A 24595-nucleotide genomic window follows, 5' to 3' on the forward strand; every position below is an offset into this window, starting at 1 on the left:
TGTATGGCTTCCATTTTCTAATAATTGCTCCCACAGTTGATTTCTTCACACCAAGCTGCTTATCTATTGCAGATTCAGTCTTCCCAGCCTGGTGCAGGTCTACAATTTTGTTTCTGGTGTCCTTTGACAGCTCTTTGGTCTTGGCCATAGCGGAGTTTGGAGTGTGACTGTTTGAGGTTGTGGACAGGTGTCTTTTATACTGATAACGAGTTCAAACAGGTGCCATTAATACAGGTAACGAGTGGAGGACAGAGGAGCCTCGTAAAGAAGAAGTTACATGTCTGTGAGAGCCAGAAATCTTGCTTGTTTGTAGGTGACCAAATACTTATTTTACCGAGGAATTTACCAATTAATTCATTAAAAATCCTACAATGTGATTTCCTGGATTCTTTCCCCCCATTCTGTCTCTCATAGTTGAAGTGTACCTATGATGAAAATTACAGGCCTCTCTCATCTTTTTAAGTGGGAGAACTTGCACAATTGGTGGCTGACTAAATACTTTTTTGCCCCACTGTACAAAGCAAAAAAGACCACGTTTCACTAGTTAGGCAGAATAAAGTGCATGCTAGCTCTGGGAAAAATTTAGCCACAATTAAACCTGAGGGTTAAAATGAAAATGTTAGCGATAGTACTCAGGAGTGTTCTGAACACTGGTCACACATCAAACTAGAAGGGCATTTGGAGAACGCAGACCTCTGCCAAGCATAGTAGTTGAGTCTTGTATGATATGCAAATCTACAACCGCAGCCACTTTATATGTCTGGATATACACTGCCTGGCCAAAAAGAGTCACCGGTTGGATTTAAATAAACAAATACTTCAGAGCTTTTGATTGGATAATTACTGTCGTGATTAATGTGTTTCAGCTGGCAACAATTCTTTTAACTCAAAATGATGCAGTGAGTAATTTCTCATTTCTTAAACAAACACATTGGAAGCTGTATCCTGTGGTCGTGGAAAATGTTATTTGTGTTTCAGGAGGGTCAAAATATTGGCCTGTATTAAACAAAGAAAACACCTAAGAAGATTGCTGAAATTACAGGAGTTGGAGTAAGGGTTGTTTTACAATCAGGGTACAAAGTTTGTGTCACAGGGGTCCAAAATTCAAATTGATTCAAACTGGTTCTTGTACCAGTTTTTAAGTGAAGGACAAGTTAAAGAACAGATTTTAGGTAATTTTTTGACATATGTGTATGGTAGTTTTGTGTAATCTGCTATAAGATTGGAGAAACAAATGAAGTGATTTTCGGAGAGGACTTTTTTTTTGACAATTCAGAATCCACTACTTCCATCGTGCTTTTAAATATAAGGCTGTAAGCTTTGTGTTAGTTGTCTCTAATATTTATGTCCCAATATCTTGACCACATTTTAGGATGAAAATAATCATTTTAGATATGTTATTTTATATCGAAAAATTAGCTGTCCCGGAGAGGACTTTTTTTTGACACAATTACATACTAATTTGATCAAAATAGTCTGAAAACTTACTGGCATTCAACATTAAAACTTAACTATGTTTCCAATGATATGGAACCAAATATGTGTTTTATGGTATAAAGAATGATTTAAGTGCATCCCTTTTGGAGCTACCTGTGGTCAAAAAAGCACTTTTTCTAAATGACACAAGTAATTTTGCTAAATACGACATATATTGTCATACATTCACCAAAAATAACGTTATCACCAAATTTTTTTTTGCATGGTAAATAGAGCTATCACAGGGCTACAATAAACAACCAAGTTTATTTAGTCAAGCCTTTTGATATTGAAGATAATAAGTGTTAAATGTGATTTTTAGCTTGCGTACCCTGATTGTAAAACAACCCTTAAGAACTGTCCAATGCATTATTAAAACCTGGAAGGATAGTGGTGAACTGTCAACTTCATGGAAAAAATGTGGTTGGGGATGGACTTGACTGACCATGATCAGAGATCACTTAAATGCTTTTTGAAGTCGAATTGTAAAAATCAATAGTAGAATTCATGGCTATGTTTAATAGTGAAAGGAAGATAATTTCCACATGCACAATACAACAACAACTCCCAGTATTGGGACTAAACAGCTGTGTGGCCATAACACAACCACTTGTTTGTGAGGCTGATTGGAAGAAATGGTTTCAATTTGCTAGGAAGCATAAAGATTGGGCTTTAGAGCAATGGAAAAAGGTCATGTGGTCTGATGAGTCCAGATTTACTCTATTCCAGAGTGATGGATGCGTCAGGGTAAGAAGGGAAGCACATGAAGTGATGCATCCATCATGCATAGTGACCACTGTACAAGCCTCTGGAGGCAGTGTTATGATCTGGGGTTGTTTCAGTTGGTCAGGTCGAGGCTCAGCAATGTTATTTACCATTAAAATGAAGTCAGCTGATGACCTGAATGTACTGAATGACCAGGTTGTCCCATCAATGGGTTTTTTCTTCCCTGATGGCGTAGGCATAAAATTTAGGCTCAGTTTGTGAAAGAGTGGTTCAGGGAGCATGAGGAATTTCTTTCACATTTGAATTGGCCACCACGGATTCCCGACCTTAAAGGAACAGTCCACCGTACTTCCATAATGAAATATGCTCTTATCTGAATTGAGACGAGCTGCTCCGTACCTGTCCGAGCTTTGCGCGACCTCCCAGTCAGTCAGACGCGCTGTCACTCCTGTTAGCAATGTAGCTAGGCTCAGTATGGCCAATGGTATTCTTTGGGGCTGTAGTTAGATGCGACCAAACTCTTCTGCGTTTTTCCTGTTTACATAGGTTTATATGACCAGTGACATGAAATAAGTTCAGTTACACAAATTGAAACGTAGCGATTTTCTATGCTATGGAAAGTCCGCACTATAATGACAGGCGTACTAACACCTTCTGCGCGCTTCGGCAGCGCACTGATACGGAGCTCCGTATCAGTGCGCTGCGGAAGCGCGCAGAAGGTGTTAGTACGCCTGTCATTATAGTGCGGACTTTCCATAGCATAGAAAATCGCTACGTTTCAATTTGTGTAACTGAACTTGTTTCACATCACTGGTCATATAAACCTATGTAAACAGGAAAAACGCGGAAGAGTTTGGTCGCATCTAACTACAGCCCCAAAAAATACCATTGGCCATGTTGAGCCTAGCTACATTGCTAACAGGAGTGACAGCGCGTCTGACTGCGTCTGACTGACTGGGAGGTCGCGCAAAGCTCTGAGAGGTATGGAGCAGCTCGTCTCAATTCAGATAAGAGCATATTTCATTATGGAAGTACGGTGGACTGTTCCTTTAACCCCATTGAAAGTCTGTGGGATGTGCTGGAGAAGACTTTAGAGAGTGGTTAGACTCTCCTGTTGTCAAGACAAGATCTCAGTGAAAAATTAACGCACCTCTGGATGGAAATAAAGTTTGTGATGTTGCAGAATTTTGTTGAAACAATGCCATGGAGAATGTGTGCCGTAACGAAAGCTAAAGGCAGTTCAACAAAATATTCGGCAACTTTTTTTTTTTTTTGTGGGGAGTGTCGGGCAATGTATTTCCAAAACTGTTAGAACTAGCCTATGTGTGTATCCCAGGTGATTACTGGTACCCGTGAATGTTGATTGTGACATGGAATCATTGTATTTCTATACTGGCTGTGTTTTGTAACAATTGAACTTTAGTGTCATCTACTGGATTTTAAGATGCACGGTATTGTTGAGTGGAGACTTGGGCCAAGGTCAAATGCCGTATCTTGGAATGTTGGTGAAAGTGAAACTAAATTCACAGCTCCGCCTCATGACTCAGATCTGCTCCGTAATTTAACGGGTTCTTCCCTTAGCCCATTCTATACCATTCCATTAAGGTTCATGGAAATCAGTAGGTTTTGTGCAATCCTGCTTACAGACAGACCAGCTGCACCAAAAACATAACCTCCTTGGCAGCGGTAATTACAAATTATTTAATCCTGCATACGGTAAAGAGTACCATGTCGATTAATCTGTGGTGGCTAATGATACAGTGGAGTGACATGAAGACATGAACTTTTTAATTTGAAAACACTCATTAAATATTTTATATTATATAAAATAACTTCAGATTCTGGTGTGTCAATAAATATCCCAGCCATTTGTTCAAACAAGTTATGGATAATTTGTGTATAAAATGCTTTATATGCATTCACTATAAAAATAAATGCATTGGCATAAATATGTCACATAAAGCTTTTTTTTTTCCCCTCCATATAACTTTTTGGTAGAAAAATCACAATGCACAAGTGTGCAAAATTAGGCTAAAATAACTGTAATTCCAGTACAATATTGCCGAATAGCTAGCTGCTTGTCATTAAGGCAGTATTAGCATTGCTTGACTGATTTTGTCATTTACACTTAATTGCATTGCTCTGTTGGTTCTTGGCACTTAAAGGCTTGTCATTGGGGTAGTTCCTTCTAAAGTACTTATTTGTACCTTTTATATATTATTTGGGGACACACATGTACCTTTCTGGCCCTAAAAAGGTACACACAGTTACCTTGAGGTCCAATAATGAGCCCTAGGGGTTACATTAGTGTAGATTGTACCTTGGGGGACAGAAATTGACTCCTAATGTACCCCTGTTTCTGACAGTGTAGTGATAACGTCAGCTTGATAATGGATATCAGATTGTTGTCATTTCGAGTGCCTATCTGGATTTGGTCGCATTTGATATTGTGTAAGCTTTTAATACAAAAGATTGCTGAATCAAATCTTCATTTCTTTTTTCCCCCGGAAGCATACGTGTTGCTGGAGCGCATGCCTGATGACTTACTTACTCATCCAAGACTTGCAAAGCCAATCCAATCAATGACTCATGTCAAAAATGGAAGTAAGTATTTTGCCCTTGGAGATTATTTTGAAGTTTGTCTGTGAACATTTTTGCATTCAATACACAGATATCTTTAGTTACAGTGTTTTGCAAAAGTGTTTGTCTTGTTTTGTCGCATTACAAGCTGGAATTAAAATGGATTTTTGGAGGGATACCACCATTTGATTTACACAACATGCCTACCACTTTAAAGTGCATATCACGGGTAAATTCAGGAGCAAGATCAATATAATTCTCCTATTTTAGATTAAACTTTGGTCAAATATCTGTCACATTTTGCATTTTGTGCAATTTTTTTTTACCTTGCGCAATACCAGAAAAATTCAGTTGAAATCAAGCCATTTGAGGCAAATTGGTCCGCCTCGGAAAAACCTTGGTATTTGGATTTCCCGGGAAACATTGATTTTCGTGATGTCGCGTGCTTCTTCAACATTATCGCGTAATTATTAAAATGGTTAACAGATGTATCGTAGGAGGGTGTAGCAACACCAATCTTGATGGGATTAGTACTCGTTTCCCAAAAGACCGGACAATGAGAGAGAAACGGGAGCGCTTGGTCTACACAGGCTGTGCACTGAAACCGTGCAAAGCTCTCGCAGCCTGCTGGCGCTTCCGCAGGTAACGCCACGAATCTGGCTCCAGACTCCCTTGGGATTTTTCCAGACACATTTTATTTTTTTCTGCTGTAGACAGACGGCCTTGTGCGAAATTACCCTTCTGGATGAGTGTGTAAAGGGGCATACTTTTCATATTAAAAAAAAAATGAAATTGGTCTAGAATATGCACTTTTTAAAGGTGCACATTGTTGTTTTTATTGTGACACAAACAAGAATTAAGATGAAAAAATATAAATCTGGAGTGTGCATAGGTATTCACCACCTTTCGTATGAAACCCCTAAATAAGAGCTGCTCCAACCAATTCACTTCATAAGTCACATAATTAGTTGATTAAGATCCACCTGTGTGCAATCAAAGTGTCACATGATCTGTCACATGATGTCTGTATAAATCAACCTGTTCTGGAAGGACCCTGACTCTGCAACACTACTGAGCAAGCAACATGAAAACCAAGGAGCCTCCAAACAGGTCAGAGACAAAGTTGGGGAGAAGTATAGATCAGGGTTGGGTTATAAAAAATATCCCACAGAGCATCATTAAATCCATTATAGCAAAATGGAAAGAATATGGCACCACTAAAAACCTGACAAGAGAAGGCCACCCACCAAAACTCACAGACCGGGCAAGGAGGGCATTAATCAGAGATGCAACAAAGACACCAAAGATAACACTGAAGGAGCTGCAAAGATCCACAGCAGAGATGGGAGTATCTGTCCATAAGACCACTTTAAGCCGTACACTCCACAGAGCGGGGCTTTATGGAAGAGTGGACAGAAAAAAAGTCATTGCTTAAGAAAACACGTTTGGAGTTTGCCCAACAGCATGTGGCAGACTCCCCAAACACATGGAAGAAGATTCTCTGGTCAAATGAGACAAAAAATTGAACTTTTTGGCCATCATGGGAAATGCCATGTGTGGCGCAAACCCAACACCCTGAGAACACCATTCCTACAGTGAAGCATGGTGGTGGCAGCATCATGCTGTGGGGAAATTTTTCATCTACAGGGACAGGAAAGCTGGTCAGGACTGAAGGAAGGATGGGTGGCACAAAACACAGGACAATTCTGGAGGAAAACCTGTTTGAGTCGGCCAGAGGTTTACGACTAGGATGAAGGTTCACGTTCCAGCAGGATAATGACCCTAAACATACTGCTAAAGTTACACTGGAGTGGTTTAAAGGGAAACTTTTAAATGTCTTAGAATGGTCTAATCAAAACCCAGACCTCAGTCCAATTGAGAATCTGTGGCATAACTTGAAGACTGCTGTACACCAATGCAACCCATCTAACTTGGAGTTGGAGCAGTGTTGCCTTGAGGAACGGGCAAAAATCCCAGTGGCTAGATGTGCTAAGCTAATAGAGGCATACCCCAAGAGACTTGCAGCTGTAATTGCAGCAAAAAGTGGCTCTACAAAGTATCGACTTTGGGGCGGGTGAATACCTATGCACGCTCCAGATTTCTGTTTTTTCATCTTATTGTTTGCGTCACAATAAAGCAATAATTTTCACCTTTAAAGTTGTAGGCATGTTGTGTAAATCAAATGGTGCCCCCCCCAAATCCATTGTAATTCTAGCTTGTAATGTGACAAAACAGGACAAACACCAAGGGGGATGAATACTTTTGCAAGACACTGTATGTGTGTCCCTCCTGTCGATTGCAGGTTATCATGGTGTGTTTGGTGAGAAGAGTGTAAGGGACGATTCAGAAAGTACAGTAGATGATGACAGCAATAGGGTGGATACAGTGCAGAGATTGGACATCACTGCCCAAAGCCAGCCAGAGCCGCAGAGACCAGAGAAAACGTCTAACCGGCAGCGTAAGCTTTTAGACGCACCACCTCAGACCTTTCCTAATCTGATGGAGGATTCTCTCCTGCAGCTTTCACCCCGCGTCTCCATCCCCCGGAAGCAAATGGCAGCAGTTAATTCCAAACAGCAGACGAAAGAAATGGAGAAAGCTCCGGATGGAAGGACGAATGTAAATAAACATTGACACTTGGTTATTTGTTTATTTCCATTTGCTTTGAATGCGTAATGTGTTTACAATAATGAAATTTAAATATAGGAACAAGTTGAATTAATTACATTTTATGCATAAAATATTTTGGATAACATTTTTTTTTTGTATCCAATCTCAATGTTAGGTGAACGGGATCCATTTAAGAGATTGGGTCTTGAAGCTACACAACAAAGAACTTATTGTCGATGGCATTCGCATGTAAGTTCATTTTACAGATAATTGATTAAAAAGCATTAACATCGGCACATTCAAAGGAATTTTATTGCTTGTAGTTTTGTAGTCTGTTTGTTATTTCAAGTGTTGCTTCTGTGTAGAAATAATGTTTATTTTTAACACTTGTTTTCCATCCATGCAATTGGAAAAGATGAAAATGCCAGCGATAACATTTTCAGCTTCCACAGCTAGGGCTGCACAATATATCGAAAAAGTATCGATATCGCGATATCATAGTTTGCGATACACATACCGCAAAAATTACTTAAATTTCGATAAAAGGCACATTTTTCTGTGCTGTCCAATCACATTTGAATGTCAACAAGCGCCGCGGGATAACTCCGCCCCCTATTGCAAAACAAGTAAAAGCCTCGTGGTGATGGCGGAAGGCGGGAGCAAGTGTGGTGAGACAAACTTGTGTGAGACAAACTGGTTTCCAAAAAAAAAAAAAAAATGCACGTCTGCTATTTGGAAGTACTTTGGATTCAGGAGGGGTGACGTACTGCAAACTCGGGTACTTTGCAAGACATGTACCTGTAAAACAGTGGTGGGGCGGCTCACTGGGACAAACACTGCTGTACAGCAGCATAAAAACATAAAACCGCGCTCTCTCTCACTCTCTCTCACACACACACACTACCTCTCACTCACACACGCTACCACTCTCTCTCTCTCTCTCTCTCTCTCTCTCTCTCTCTCACACACACACACACACACACACACACACACACACACACACACACACACACACCACTGCTCTCTCACCCGCATGTGTTATTAACAGATTGTGTTTGAGTTTATGGTGAATCTGTGTCGCTCACCTTCATCTCCCGGGAGCCGCTGAAATTGCCATTTTGAATGTTTTATGTTAATGTAATGTAGTTTTCAGTTTTTTGTTTATTTCAACTTAAGACATTTTCTGCTGCGCTCACAAAAATTAAGAGATTTAAAGATGACTGATGGACACCATTGCAGGTGTAGCCATGTTTTTCTAATAAAAAATAATGTTGGAATGGAAGCGATGCATTGGGTGTTTTTTTTTTTTTTTAAATGCTAGATACAGGGCAGAACAGCGAGTAGAGGTAAGAAAAACATATATTTAATTATCGTACATATCGATATCGAGATATTCAGTCATGTTATCGAATATCGCATATTTTTCTGATATCGTGCAGCCCTATCCACAGCTATTAATCCCTCTTCAACCGTCTGCATTTGTAGGCAGCTGACTTTTCTTTTTGCACTTAGACATGTCTTAAACATTTTTCTTCTGAACAGGGACAACACGATCCCTTGGCACAGTAGTTGCATTACTGAGCGAGTTTCAAGTAACGTGGTTAAGACTGCGTCTGGTGGGACCTATGTTCTCGTTGGAAAGATGTCACACTACCACACATCATGTAAGCAAATCTGTCTTGTACAAATTCCCAATCTCAGTTGTGGTTCTTAGTGCTTTGGTGGTCTAAGTGAAATGCATCTTCCCCAGCATTTCCTTCTTGGTTTATGAAGAAGTTTCTTTTCGGCTTTCCGGAAATGTGGAAGGAGTACCTGAATAAATTCTTGGCTGATGATGAAAGGTATGTTGCTGATGTACTGAAATATTTTGAGGTGCCCCTTTTATATTGGGCCCTAGAAAAACTGGAAAGAGTAGTGGCCCCCTGAGCGCAGTGAGTTGCAAAGAGCACACTGCTGTAGACAGCGTGTAAGCTAAGGGGGGGGGTCCAGGGGCATGCTCTCCCGGAAAATTTTTAAATATAAAGGTTCATTTTGTGGCTTCTGGTGACATCTAGAGCTGATTTTTACCGGTTCAACATGTTTTTTTTGGGGGGGGGAGGCTATATTTTTATTTATTATTTTACTGAATTCCCATCTTTAAAAACAGGAAAGGGGAGAAAAAAAACCCAACAACCCAATGTCAATACAATATCCACTTGCATCGCACAAGCAGTGTCTTGTTCTAGAGGAGACTACGGTTTATTTCACATCAAACAAAGTGAATGGTGATGCAACATGGCACGAGCTGTTCAAAATATTGATCATTAAATTTTGGCAATGGTGCGGATGACTAAATACTCTCACTGTCAGACTCGAGCTGGTCATCAACGTGCAGCGAACTGGTCGTCACAGTCTCACAACTGTGGTCTGTTGCCGAGTTGTTTTCCGCAGTTTCCTTTGTGAAAAATTCCGTAATTAAGCTGCAGCCCTTCAGTGTTTTGCTAACTTGAACCCGGCTTGAAGGCTCTGCCATTTTTGCATAAGTTACCTCATCTCATCTCATTATCTCTAGCCGCTTTATCCTTCTACAGGGTCGCAGGCAAGCTGGAGCCTATCCCAGCTGACTACGGGCGAAAGGCGGGGTACACCCTGGATAAGTCGCCAGGTCATCACAGGGCTGACACATAGACACAGACAACCATTCACACTCACATTCACACCTACGGTCAATTTAGAGTCACCAGTTAACCTAACCTGCATGTCTTTGGACTGTGGGGGAAACCGGAGCACCCGGAGGAAACCCACGCGGACACGGGGAGAACATGCAAACTCCACACAGAAAGGCCCTCGCCGGCCCCGGGGCTCGAACCCAGGACCTTCTTGCTGTGAGGCGACAGCGCTAACCACTACACCACCGTGCCGCCGCATAAGTTACCTATGAATATTAATTGCGCGTCACTCGTCCAATCAACGCAGGATACCGCACACACTCAACCAATCAGTGCGGAATACCCTTCTGACATCAGCTGTGAACTTGGGTCAAGTTCAGGGCCGTGGGCTTGCATGGACTGGATTGATTACCTGCTCAAAGGCTGCAAAACACATGCATGTTGATTCTAGCTTTATACTGTAGGCCTAAACTGTAAGCATCACGGCAGCATTTCACTAAGCGATCAGTAAATTAAGCATAGCGGGGCCACTACGCTATGACACTTTAGGGGAAACCCTACTTTTATAGGGAACTTCATGAGACGCTTGTATTGTGGTTGCTTCATAAAGTATGTATTCATTTCCAAAGCAGAAAAAATCGACAACGGAGCAGTTCTGCACCATGTGAACCAAAAAAGAAATGGCCCTCCAAAAAACCGAAATCCAAACAGCTTGAGGCAAAGGACCTGCTGACCTGTAAGTCTAATTGTAATACACAAAAAGAAAATGATTAGGCTAAGCTGTTTCAGTTTCTGCTGTTTAAAATCCTAAGTAATTTGTTCTGAGAGTAGAAAACGTGATGGTGAACTATTAATTCCATCCAGCTTCAGTCAGCAAAATAACTATATGTGCAGACAATTCATCTTTTCCATTTATATCTCAAGAGAAGTAAGCTTTTAATATGTAGCCTTTCAGCAAATAGTGTATTTTGTATGAATTTACACACGGCAAATATGGTAAATCCTCTCCGCTGCAGCTGTTGGCTCTGCAGGCAGTGTGCAGCCTCATAGCGCTCCAGTTTCCCGCAGTGGCCGGCTCATCAAACCTCCTCTGGAATACTGGAGAGGAGGCAGGATCACTGTAGGGCCTGATATGAATGTAACGGTCCATGAGGATTATTCGTCAACCTCCGTTTTATTGACGGTAGTCAGCTCTATTGTGCATCTTTTTTTCTTCCATCTGCAAATTTTTTTTGTTGTTGTTGTTCTTCATGCAATTTAACACTTTGTTGTTTTTTTAAGCCAAAAACAAGACCAGTGGTACTTTTAAAGTCACCGAAATTGCCTAAAGAACAGCTTGAGGACAAATCTCCTGGTAAGATTTATGATCATATCTTTTTCATAATGTTTTTGTAGTGTTTTGTGTAGGGATATATCTATACTGATAGTGATATTAGTCCAATACCTTGCTTATTTACTCGTGAATGTTTTTAGGCACCAGGCCAGGCTAAATGAATGATCCATTTGGCTGTGTTGATTTTCTAGTTTCTAAAATCTATACCCTTTTCTTCAGGGCTTCTTTGGCCTCAGGCCCAAACTATATAACCCTGTCTCACAGTGTAGGTTTCACAGGGATGATTAGAGTGGGGATTGTGTCAAATTCACTGTCCATAAACCACATTGGTAGAGCACCATCCTAAACCTAGCATACACTCCTGCGCTAATTAACAATTTTTCGCCGAAGGTGAGGTGAATATCGGTGAATAAAACTGACACGCAGTCAAGGTTATTATTCACTGAGTCTGAGGCAGATAATTGTTTGTGTAAATACATGTGTTATTTACCAGCTGGGAGGTCCGTATGGTGAAATACGTGACCGAGGTCTTGAAAGTACTGAGCGAGGCCCTCTGGGTCGAGGTCAGTATTCAAGGCTGAGGTCACGGTATTTCACCATACGGACCGACCTTAAGCTGGTAAATAATATATTTTATTTTTTTCTTTACCAAATTCTAACAGAAAACGAGAGCGCCCGAAAGGGAAAGCCGAGCCGAGCCGCCATTTTGAATCCTCATTCACGGCTGTAATGCAAATGGCTTCCTCCTCAGTATACAAGTGCACTTCCATGGCAGGAAAAAAACTACATTTTGCCGCCTATGTAGTCCCCTGTTTATACAAAACTGAGTCATTCAGGATTCAGCCATGTTTTTGCTCGGCATTAGCAACAGTTAGAGGTTTTTAGCTTTCTCCCGAAATGTTTTCTTTTATTTCTTCTTCCTCAGGGCAGTAAAACTCGCTTTCGCTGTGAACACTGTCGTTATCGCTATCCATGCTGTAAAATTAATGCTGTTATGCTGAGAAATGCTGGCAAAAATTTATAAGATTTTTGATAGAAATCTTATTAAAAAAAAAGGATAAATGTTGACAAAAATTGCTACTATGTTTGTTGCTGTGAACGAGCGAGTTGCCAGTCTGTAACTGGGGTCCGTACCGTAGGATACGGACCCGCTCGCCAGCCAATCAGAGCGCAGGATTTGATGAAAACCACACCGCGAAAAAAATAAACGTGATCATTTTAAAAATATTTTTTAAAATAATTTATTTCAAACTGCAAAAGGGGCATGCAAATGCAATGAAGAGGCAGCACAAACTTGTCACTTAACTACGCCAAGTCACATAAAATACTTTTGTTTTGAAAGAGATAAAATAAATCACAATTCCACCTTGCCTTTAAATAGTTTTAGACCAAACTTCGTAGCTTCTTTAATACTTTTAGGAGCAGCATTTTCTTTCCATCATTTGTAATTCTTCCTCACTTACGGTGACCAAGCAACTGGCCGCTGAGTTCCTTGATGTGATTATCAAGAAATAGTCAGAATTTCTCAATCAGTGCAATTTCCTATAATCACCTCCGTATTTATACTAATGAACGTTTACAGTTTAAAAGGGATAAACGTGCAGTAATCCATGCAAATTATATGATTTGAAGTTGGTCATGTCGAGGTTTCATTATTTAGTCTTGTGGAGGGAGAAAAATAACTTGTACACACTCAGGAGTACCAGTAGGATACCAGTGTTTTGTTTTGTTTTTGTTTTTTTCCCAAAATTGCGGGTTTTCCATGAATACCAGATTTCTTGTGTAAATGATCCAGCTTGATAAATGTGGCCCACTGGTATTCACAACCATGGAAGAGTGAAGTGAGCATGCAGAGAAACAAACATTACAGTTCTACAGGAGACACAAACATTTCTTTTCACCAGCATCTACACTTTGCTTGTGAGTCAACCTGCAGTTCAGGGCACCTTGTGTTCATTTTTAATGACCATACTCCCTGAGATTACTCTGTGCACACAGACTGGCTGCCTTTGCGATACTAATACTGGTTAAACACCAACATTTTAACCCTTACATACTCAGTGCGTTTACATGCACATAGAGAAAATCGAATTTCTGCCGTAGCTCGACTGAAATCGAAGTTCTAAATGCCATGGAAACACCTTAGCTCGGCTGAAATCGAACCGAACTTGATTTCTCGTAATCGAGCTACGCGACCTAGATTATGCGATTGTAGCCGAGCTACTTAGTGCATGTAAACCCTGTCGAGCTACGTAGTCGAGCTACTTACTTCAGCACTGCCCCTTCCGGGAGTGATGAGACCACAAGCGGGAAACACAACAGCCTCGGTCGGCATGACAACAGTAGTAGAAACGTGCACTTCTGGAGCAATGAGGAGATAGAGTTCATGCTCATTCAGCTTAAGGAGTTGAATATATACCTCGATGTTGCTGTCCTCGTCGTCGTTCTTCTTGTGAACACGGAACTGATAACTTTGTTTATACTCTTGAATAGCTCTTCTTCATGACGACAACTGGAAGTGTACCAACACAATGAGGCATGTAGCGCCACCTGTGGCTCGGGTGCACAATGTACCTCACACAATAGTTCGATTTCCTTGTGTGCATGTAGGATTGGATTTCTCTGGCACCCCTGCTGGGACCCTTAGCTCGATTACCGACAGTAGCTCGATTTGGATGTGCATGTAAACGCACTGATTGTTCATATTCTGATTCTTATCTAGTCCATACTGTAATTTTTTGACCCAGCCCATCCAGATTTGTCCTGATGCAAATAGATCAATGAATTGGTGTATGATACTTAGAAAAAAAAAATCATGTCAGTGGCTCTACACTACCAGTCAAAAGTTTGGGGTCACTTAAAAAGTTTGGGGTCACTTGGTTCAATTAAAATAACATTACATTGATCAAAAATACAGTCTAGATGTTGTTAATGTTGTAAATGACTGTTATAGCTGGAAACTGATGAATACAGAATAAATAACAGAAAATTACAGGAAATAAGAGAAAAATAATTTAACTAGAATAAATATAGTGTTGTTGTCTAACTCCAAAAACTGACGAGAGTCAAGTCATGGGGAAACCATGGCCTAAAGGTTAGAGAAGCAGCTTTGGGACTAAAAGGTCATTGGTTTGATTCCCTGGATCAGCAGGAATGGCTTGAGCAAGACACCTACCCCCCAGGTTGCGTACTGCTGTGGGTATGTCAGGGTCCTGTTGTACGTCGCTCTGGATAAGAGCGTCTGGAATGTAACGTAAAGTGATTGAAAGTAGATAAGGACCAGAACAAGACAATCGGGCGCTGATCGTTATGCAGACAGCATTATGCGAGTAACTACTCACAGTTTACAGAATTACAAATTTACCCATGACAAGTTAGTATTCAGGCAGTGGAAGCATGAGGTCAGTACAGAAATGTCTGTAGTGCAACACCCTTGCCCACCTTCAGTCCTCATGCTCAGGCCAAGTTTACATTAGACCGTATCTGTCTTGTTTTCTTCGTGGATGCACTGTCCGTTTACATTAAAACGCCTGGAAACGCCGGGAAACGGGAATTCGCAGGGTCCACGTATTCAATCTAGATCGTGTTTGGTCCGGTGCTGTGTAAACATTGAGGATACGCTGTGCTGAGCTCTAGCTGGCGTCGTCATTGGACGACGCCATTAGTATATATTTATACTAATATTGTGGTATATATGAGTATTGTGGTATATAAATTAGTATATATGAGAGTTTTTTTCTTTGTTGTTTGTAAAGGCTTTACCCCGTTTAAAACAAAACAAACAACAAAGAAAAAAACTCTCATATATATACTAACCCTGATTAACCTGTATACCCTGTATGCCCCCACATTTTGTATGCTGCTGAATCTGTCCTTTTTTCAGTAGCTTTGTATAAACAATAACCGCTAAATGTAATGCAATGTTATGTAAGGTGATCGCCTAGGCATTCTCATTGTGAAAAGTAAGTCACATGTACATGGACTGGCATTTAATGTTGTATTTGTTCCTTTCTATTTGTTTTTTGTCTGTTCATATTCTTTTTGGGGGAGTAAAGTCAGTTTAAAAATGCCGTTAAATGCATAGGCCTATAGGCCAAGTTTAATGACCTTGAGGTTATCAGAGGTCATATGTCGTTTTACAGATGAAAAATGAATTCAGCACCCAAACATTTAACAAACAAGGCCATTTGCTAACTTCATTAATCATTTTAGTACATTTCATTCCTTAGAAAGCTGAGAAACTGGGTTCAGCTGAGACGTTTACAGGCCCAAAGTTCAATGACCTCTAGAGGTCAACAGAGGTCAGATAGAGCTCGGCATATTGCAGATTTGAATTCGGCACACCCAAATTGACAAAATAAGACTGTTTGCCGACTTTGTCTCAAAAATGCCTTTGGGTGTCACAATTCTGGATTTTGGTACCAGTCTAATAGTGTTTAGTGTTTCACACCGATGAGCTCAATATTCTTTAATTATCTTGACAGAAAGTATGGACACATTGGGGGGGGGGCATGACTGCTTTTTTTTTTTTTTTGGTGTTAAATTGATGGTAAATGGCAGAAGCCCTGTGCAGTAAAGGTTGGCAGGTCTAGTAAGCGAATATAAATGCAGTAAGCATCAATGGGTACCGTGGCAGTGTAAAATCATGTGCAGTTAAATTGTAATATCGCAAAAGGCTGGTATTGTTCCTTCCCTAATTTGTATTGTTGACTTTTTTTCCCCCCCTTGGTTATACACAAGTGACAGAAATACAAAACAGCAGTGATGAGGATACTTTGGCACCAAGAAGACGTGTTAAACAACATAAGTCTTGGAGGACTGAGGGAACCAAAGCATGGGAAAATGCTTCACAGAAGAAACCTCAGGATGCTGTTTTCAGTTCTGACTCTGGGTCAGAAAAAGCCATTGCCAAAGAACCTTCTCCTGAGCAAGTGCACCTGAGGAGGGGACGGTCATATTCTAGAGAGAGAAATTCCATGGGCTCGGAGTCTGAGGTGTCCAAGTTTGGTGCGTTTTGTAGTGCAGCTGAAGATTGTGTTTCTGCAGTCCAGGCCCCTGAGGGAAAAATTAAAACACGGCTCAACCAGAACCAGTTGCAGAGAGTAATTCGGAGTGAGAAGCACTCCACTAAATGCTCAGACTCTGACATCAGTTCCACACAATCTCAAGTTCAGAAAAGTGCAGATTCAGATCACTTATTTACACCAAAAGGAAGAAAAAGCAAACCAGTTCCTCCGATTGCTACCGTGTCTGAGACGGAGGACTCGGAGTTGTCTGTGCAGCAAGGTAAAGTGAGCAATAAAAGGAAAACAAAGAGGCAAAAGAAGGTTCCACAGAAATATGAGAATTACATGATGACTGATGCTGGTGATGAAAGTCCCGTTTCAGAGTCGATTAGAGAAGATGAATGCAAGGTGTCTAGTCTGAAGAGGACGAGACGAAAGAAAAGCTCAGGAGCTTCTGAAAGGACAACGAATGGGCATGTCCTCCTGTTTGATAAACATCCTGAGCAATCTAGAAAGACAGATAATCCTCAGCCTCCTCTGCCAGATAACGTTGGCAAGAAACCAAAGCCATCAGGAAGTAGTAAAACAAGCAGAAGAAACAACAAAAAGCAAACTGCAAAGCACCCTGAGATCAATCAAGACGTGCTCGAAGGAGCCTGGACTGATGAAGAGCTGCAAAAACTTCATGAGTAAGTCATTCTTTTTTGAAGTCTGTCTTTGCTGTAATAAGTCAGAGTGGTCCTTTACATTAATGAATATGCGGCCCAAACTGGCTACCTGCATTTAACACTTCTATTCTTATGACTCCAGTGCTAGCTCTTCATAAAACAGAGCTTTGACTAAAGATGGACAGCTAAGGGACCAAACAGCCTTACTTTCTGTGAACATGTACAAACACCGAGCCTCCATCCCCTTACTGCATGCTTGCAGACAGTGCTGAGACGACACAATATTTGACCTGGAGAGATTTGTGCCAAAGTGTGTCTGATCCCCAAATCCTGGTTTCTCACAAAAATAAATGCAAGAGATTATCTGTCATGTCTCATCTCTCATCTCATTATCTCTAGCCGCTTTATCCTGTTCTACAGGGTCGCAGGCAAGCTGGAGCCTATCCCAGCTGACTACGGGCGAAAGGCGGGGTACACCCTGGACAAGTCGCCAGGTCATCACAGGGCTGACTCATAGACACAGACAACCATTCACACTCGCACCTACGGTCAATTTAGTCACCAGTTAACCTAACCTGCATGTCTTTGGACTGTGGGGGAAACCGGAGCACCCGGAGGAAACCCACGCGGACACGGGGAGAACATGCAAACTCCACACAGAAAGGCCCTCGCCGGCCACGGGGCTCGAACCCGGACCTTCTTGCTGTGAGGCAACAGCGCTAACCACTACACCACCGTGCCGCCTATCTGTCATGTAAATTTTGTAATTATTTTGAAGGGCCATCCTTCTTGGATAATTCCCCCTTCCACTCCAGGATCTGGTCTTCCCAGGCAGTCTCCTGTCCCAGTACTACCCAGCTCCTTGAGGCGCATGGGTGTGGCGCTGATCTCTGTTTCTGTAGGCCTCGGCCTCTTGCCTATTATATACCTAGGGTTACAGTGGGGGGGGGGGGGGGCTAGTCCTCTGGTAACCGCGAGAGTTCGATTCCCTACTCCCATCTGTATTGCAGAGTGCCTTGCTAGATGGCAGTAGGTACCATTTTTGTGGCTACTGCCTCATAGAAGCGAAGCAAGGTGGTAGCCACAGTGCCATCGTGATGTAAGAATGAGTGTAACAATAGTGCACTGCACATACACATAAGCATTACAATCACCAGAACGGCAAATCATGATCTTGCGATACAAACGGTTGATCTCGCGTTATCAAAGGTACATAAGAACGAGTATGTCGTCGTGTTGTAAGGAGGAATGTAACAATAGTGAAACTTCGTAACCAATCAGCACTTATCCTGATCAAGTTCAATTACCCGTTCTACTTCTTGATAAACTTCGGAACCAATCAGAACCAGAAACTAAACAAGAGAAACCTTATGACTTCATAGTATTGGAAGATAATCGGCAGATAAAAAGAGAAACGAAATTCACCTCGTGATTTGAGCAAGGCTGCTGATTCGATATCAAGTAAGTGGTGTTTATTTTAAGAAAACTTACCTTTCGATTACCACAGCTTTTGTGTGATCCTTCTGAAAGGTCAAATGAAAGGTTTGGTAAGTTTTTAATAGCTTTTTGGCAGATATATTGAAAAGCTGATATCAAACGTCTGCTATTTGCTTTAATTTAATTAAATTTTTTATTTTAGAGTCTTTACACTACACTTGTGAAACAAAATGTGCTCATTAGTACTAAATAATGCTTCTAAGACAATTCATGAAGAAGTGCTTTCTTACTATTTTGAAAATAGATATAGTTCACAGCACTGTATTTTGAACAAAACACGGTAAACAAAATTGGTAACCAAAATACTACAAGCCGTGATGCTTGCAAGAGATGGGGCGAAAATAATTGATAATGTGTGTGTGTGTGTGTGTGTATATATATGCTATATTTACTGTATGGACATGGTGTCAAAAAACAATTTTATTTATAAACAGTAGCCACATGTACCCATAGGGTACCTATTTTTATGGTGGTCTTGGGTATGACTCGACCGCAAGTAGAACTTGCGATCTCCCGGTTGAGAGGCGGTCATGTTGACCACTAGGCCAACCCGTGGTTTGGGTAATGCATTTTCAAGAAAAACATCATCTAAGGATACTGATTGCATCAGCTGATTGGGGAGACCCCGATATAAGACACTTGACTTCATCCTGGTGTTTATTAAACCACTCTTGAATACTTTCAGCAGTATGAGAGCATTATCATCTTGGAATATGGGAACAAATTTGGGTCCTTTAAAATTGCATGATACACTTGCGGTCAGAAGTTTATATTCACGGACCTGAATGTCATGGCAGTCTTGGGCTTTCAGTCATTTCTTTGACCTGTTCTTTTTCTGTGGGAGAATGATTGTACAGCACATTTGTTTGAAGTTATTTTGGGTTTTCTAAAATCGACACAGGGTCAAAATTCTATATACATATTTATTTACATAGACCCACTTGGATTAGATTATTAACTCAGTGATGCTTAAAGTTCTAAAATGTCTTAACTTGTCATGGCCTCTCAACTTCCTGTTAGTGATCATGATTGACTACAGTTAGTAGCTTCTCTGTGCCAATATACAAAGGATTTGTTTGACAGCACTCACTGGACTGACCAACACACAGTACAATGGGGAAAATCCAAGGAGCTCAGTGCAGATCATAGATTTACACACTCAGGAATGCCTCTGTGAGCCATTTCTAAACAACTGCAGGTTCCCAAATCATGAGTTTAAACAACTGTACGTAAGCAAAAGTTATTGTGAGGTGGAGCCACTTTGCTGGAAGAAGACCCAAACTGTCACCCTCCGCTGAGAGGAAATTGGTTTGGATGGTCAGTAGCAACCCAGGAACCATCAAGGCACAGGCCTGCCATGAACTGGAAGCTGCCGGAACACTGTTTTTAGTCAAGCAAGTATTACATCGACATGGACTGGGAGGCTGCTGTCCAAGAAAGATGCCCCTGCTCCAAAATTGACACCTTCAAGCTCAATTAAAGTTGGCAGCTGAATACATGGACAAAGAAAAAGCCTTCCGGAGGAAAGTTTTATTGTCCGATGAGACAAAGATTGAATTCTTGGCCACAATGACCACAGGTGCATGCTTACCAACTGTTAAGCATGGTGGTGGTAGCATCATGTTCTGGGGCTGTTTTGCTGCTAGTGGAACTGGTGCATTGCACAAAGTGGATGGAATAATGGAGGACGACTACCTCAAAATTCTTCAGTATAACTGTAGACTTTCGGAATCTTGGACACAACTGGGTGTTCCAACAGACCCCAAACACACGTTAAAGCTGGTTGTGAAATGGATAAAGCAGGCTAACATTTAAGCTTAAAACAAGTCCTGACATCAACCATATTGAAGATATATGAACTGTGCTTAAAAGTTGGGTCCATGGCAGGAAAAACAGTTTTAATTGAACTCTTGGAATTCTGCCAAGAAGCATGCTCAAATATCCAACCAGAGTTCCGCCAGATGCTTATTGATGACTGCCAAGTATGTCTGGTCAAAGTGAAACTTGCTAAGGGACATTTAACCGAATATCAGGTGTGCTATATGTAGGTATGTATAATTTACACCCTGTCTTGATTTCAGAAAGCCCAAAATAACTTGTGCACCAAATTCTTGGGGTTTTCCCTCCTATTGAAAATGTGTGTTGTACAATCATTCTGCCACAGAAAAAGAACAGAGCAAAGAAATCACTGAAAGCCCAGTGATGCCATGACATTCGTGTCCATGATGACATTCTTGTCAGTGTATGTAAACTTCTGACTGCAACTGTATATGTGCTGGTTGCTATATAATACAATCATTGGATCTAATGATTTCCATGAGATGTCTGCCCATGCTATTATAGATCATCCAGTGTATTTGACAGTTGGCCCCAGGCATTTTGGGTTGAAGGCATCCTTTGGCTTCTTCCAAATATGAATCCATAATAATAATAATGGGCGGCACGGTGGTGTAGTGGTTCGCGCTGTCGCCTCACAGCAAGGAGGTCCGGGTTCGAGCCCCGTGGCCGGCGAGGGCCTTTCTGTGCAGAGTTTGCATGTTCTCCCCGTGTCCGCGTGGGTTTCCTCCGGGTGCTCCGGTTTCCCCCACAGTCCAAAGACATGCAGGTTAGGTTAACTGGTGACTCTAAATTGACCGTAGGTGTGAATGTGAGTGTGAATGGTTGTCTGTGTCTATGTGTCAGCCCTGTGATGACCTGGCGACTTGTCCAGGGTGTACCCCGCCTTTCACCCGTAGTCAGCTGGGATAGGCTCCAGCTTGCCTGTGACCCTGTAGGACAGGATAAAGCGGCTAGAGATGATGAGCTGAATAATAATAATGTGTAATGTTTCCCTGATTACAGTGGACTCTGAATCACAAGCAGGCGGGATCAAGTTCACTTTCGGTTTTATTTCAAAACCGCAAATCAAACAAAAACACGGTTTTCAGCTGGCTTAACTAAATTATTGGGAAGTAATGCACCGGCGTGACTTCAGCCCGGGGAAGAGAACCCAACTCTCTGCTGCTCTCCCCTTTTATCTCCTCTTCCTCACTGCACACAAATACAGACAGCACATTAATTTACAGTAGGTGCTTTCACTTTGCCCGGCTTCGCTCTCCATTCACAAACTGGCACTTGACCACGCCCCCGCTGCCCCATAATGGTATTAGTAACCTTTTATTTATGTAGCACTTTGATACATGCAGCTCATTGTTATTTCGGTAAAATGTTTATCATATATAATAAAGAAAAATGAATACGCTGTGTGTTTTTGACCTACCTAGGGCTGTGATCTTATTACCCAAGCACAAGAGTGGTTACTGGGTAAATGTCTCAATGGTAGTCGGCACACGCTCAGCTGAGGAGTGCCAGCAACAGTACACTGCGCTGTACCAAACTCGTGGACGAGCCAAAGGAAAAAACAAGTCAAATGCTTCTAAAACGGATGAACCAGGTAATTCTTCTTCTGCAAACAAATTTCTGAGATGTTTACAGCCCTGTTGTATTGGCATAGTGTTTTATTGTAAAGACTAGCTAAAGGTACTGTTTTTACTCTGAACAGGGCAGCCTGTTACAAGCAAATTTAACTTTATTTCCAGCAAAAGAAACCGCTCCAATTACTGCTAAGGTTGGAACACTCAAGAGGAAGAAACAGATGTGGGACTTTTTGGATCATATGCCAAAAGATGATCATGATGACGTCTTTTCTGGCTCACCAATGCGTAATAAACAAATCAAGGTGAAAGCCCTCTGTTTGTGCTTTTGTTGGATTCTTGTAAAAAAAAAAAAAAGATCAGCACATTCCTAATGTTGCAGTAAAACTTTCATCTTGCACCTGGGTGGGACCACGTTAAAAGTGCCGTCATTCCTTCAGCACTTTGAGCAGTATTTATTTATTTATTTATTTATTTTTAATTTAATTGATTAATTTCAACTCCCCTATACTGCAGTAGATAATGTATAACCATAACTTTGTCAGCATCAAAATATTTATGGACTTGACTGCACATGATGCCCATAAGATCATTTGAAAGTTTGATTGTATGTGAATAAGATCACATGCTTTATACATGTGGTTTTTGTTTGTTTGTTTGTTTGTTTTTTTGCACAACACATCATGTTTAGTTGGCCCCTTCATCAGAGCATGGCCCCAGTGCCAAACATCCTGGATCATAACCCTGATCAGTGAGAATGGGTCAATGAAAACATGAAATCAACTGAATTATCCATTATAAGTGCTCTAAGTGCTGTATTGTGCTTCAGTTGAGTTGATGAAGTGGCTAAATCCTGATATACAGTGGTGCTTGAAAGTTTGTGAACCCTTTAGAATTTTCTATATTTCTGCATAAATATGGCCTAAAACATCAGATTTTCACACAAGTCCTAAAAGTAGATAAAGAGAACCCAGTTAAACAAATGAGACAAAAATATTACACTTGGTCATTTATTTATTGAGGAAAATGATCCAATATTACATAACTGTGAGTGGCAAAAGTATATGAACCTTTGCTTTCAGTATCTGGTGTGACCCCCCTTGTGCAGCAGTAACTGCAACTAAACGTTTCCGGTAACTGTTGATCAGTCCTGCACACCGGCTTGGAGGAATTTTAGCCCGTTCCTCCGTACAGAACGGCTTCAACTCTGGGATGTTGGTGGGTTTCCTCACATGAACTGCTCGCTTCAGGTCCTTCCACAACATTTCGATTGGATTAAGGTCAGACCTTTGACTTGGCCATTCCAAAACATGAACTTTATTCTTCTTTAACCATTCTTTGGTAGAACGACTTGTGTGCTTAGGGTCGTTGTTTTGCTGCATGACCCACCTTCTCTTGAGATTCAGTTCATGGACAGATGTCCTGACATTTTCCTTTAGAATTCACTGGTATAATTCAGAATTCATTGTTCTATCAATGATCGCAAGCCATCCTGGCCCAGATGCAGCAAAACAGGCCCAAACCATGATACTACCACCACCATGTTTCACAGATGGGATAAGGTTCTTATGCTGGAATGCAGTGTTTTCCTTTCTCCAAACATAACGCTTCTCATTTAAACCAAAAAGTTCTATTTTGGTCTCATCCGTCCACAAAACATTTTTCCAATAGCCTTCTGGCTTGTCCACGTGATCTTTAGCAAACTGCAGATGAGCAGCAATGTTCTTTTTGGAGAGCAGTGGCTTTCTCCTTGCAACCCTGCCATGCACACCATTGTTGTTCAGTGTTCTCCTGATGGTGGACTCATGAACATTAACATTAGCCAATGTGAGAGAGGCCTTCAGTTGCTTAGAAGTTACCCTGGGGTCCTTTGTGACCTCGCCAACTATTACACGCCTTGCTCTTGGAGTGATCTTTGTTGGTCGACCACTCCTGTGGAGGGTAACAATGGTCTTGAATTTCCTCCATTTCTACACAATCTGTCTGACTGTGGATTGGTGGAGTCCAAACTCTTTAGAGATAGTTTTGTAACCTTTTCCAGCCTGATGAGCATCAACAATGCTTTTTCTGAGGTCCTCAGAAATCTCTTTCGTTCGTGCCATGATACACTTCCAGAAACATGTGTTGTGAAGCTCAGACTTTGATAGATCCCTGTTCTTTAAATAAAACAGGGCGCCCACTCACACCTGATTGTCATCCCATTGATTGAAAACACCTGACTCTAATTTCACCTTCAAATTAACTGCTAATCCTAGAGGTTCACATACTTTTGCCACTCACAGATATGTAATATTGGATCATTTTCCTCAATAAATAAATGACCAAGTATAATATTTTTGTCTCATTTGTTTAACTGGGTTCTCTTTATCTACTTTTAGGACTTGTGTGAAAATCTGATGTTTTAGGTCATATTTATGCAGAAATATAGAAAATTCTAAAGGGTTCACAAACTTTTAAGCACCACTGTATACTCTACAACTGTTGAACAGTGCTGGTGTCAGGCTGTGTTGCCTTTTGAGCTGTGTTTTAACCTGCAGCTTCTAGCTTTTCCGTCTGAACCAGCCACGTCTATTGAACACGCAATTCTAACTTTCACAATTAAAATTAATTAAAGGTTTCTTAATTAGCTGATCATCTG

General features: G+C 41.2%; 1 protein-coding gene across 6 annotated transcripts in view; it reads left to right on the forward strand.

Moving 5' to 3' along the window:
- The window catches only part of mis18bp1 (MIS18 binding protein 1), a 38274-nt gene that overhangs the window by 4042 nt on the left and 9637 nt on the right, over positions 1-24595 (forward strand). For 5 of the 6 annotated variants that reach the window (XM_060933901.1, XM_060933902.1, XM_060933900.1 and 2 more), the window contains exons 4-14: positions 4714-4806; positions 7085-7401; positions 7568-7641; positions 8935-9056; positions 9143-9233; positions 10670-10776; positions 11057-11223; positions 11322-11394; positions 16114-17068; positions 21808-21977; positions 22123-22262. In XM_060933901.1, the coding sequence (XP_060789884.1) occupies positions 4714-4806; positions 7085-7401; positions 7568-7641; positions 8935-9056; positions 9143-9233; positions 10670-10776; positions 11057-11223; positions 11322-11394; positions 16114-17068; positions 21808-21977; positions 22123-22262 (2309 nt within the window). The remainder of the gene's footprint in view (positions 1-4713; positions 4807-7084; positions 7402-7567; positions 7642-8934; positions 9057-9142; positions 9234-10669; positions 10777-11056; positions 11224-11321; positions 11395-16113; positions 17069-21807; positions 21978-22122; positions 22263-24595) is intronic. The other variant, XM_060933903.1, reaches the window with a different exon arrangement.

This window comes from Neoarius graeffei, chromosome 11, assembly GCF_027579695.1.
Source record: "Neoarius graeffei isolate fNeoGra1 chromosome 11, fNeoGra1.pri, whole genome shotgun sequence".
Taxonomy (NCBI): Eukaryota; Metazoa; Chordata; class Actinopteri; order Siluriformes; family Ariidae; genus Neoarius; species Neoarius graeffei.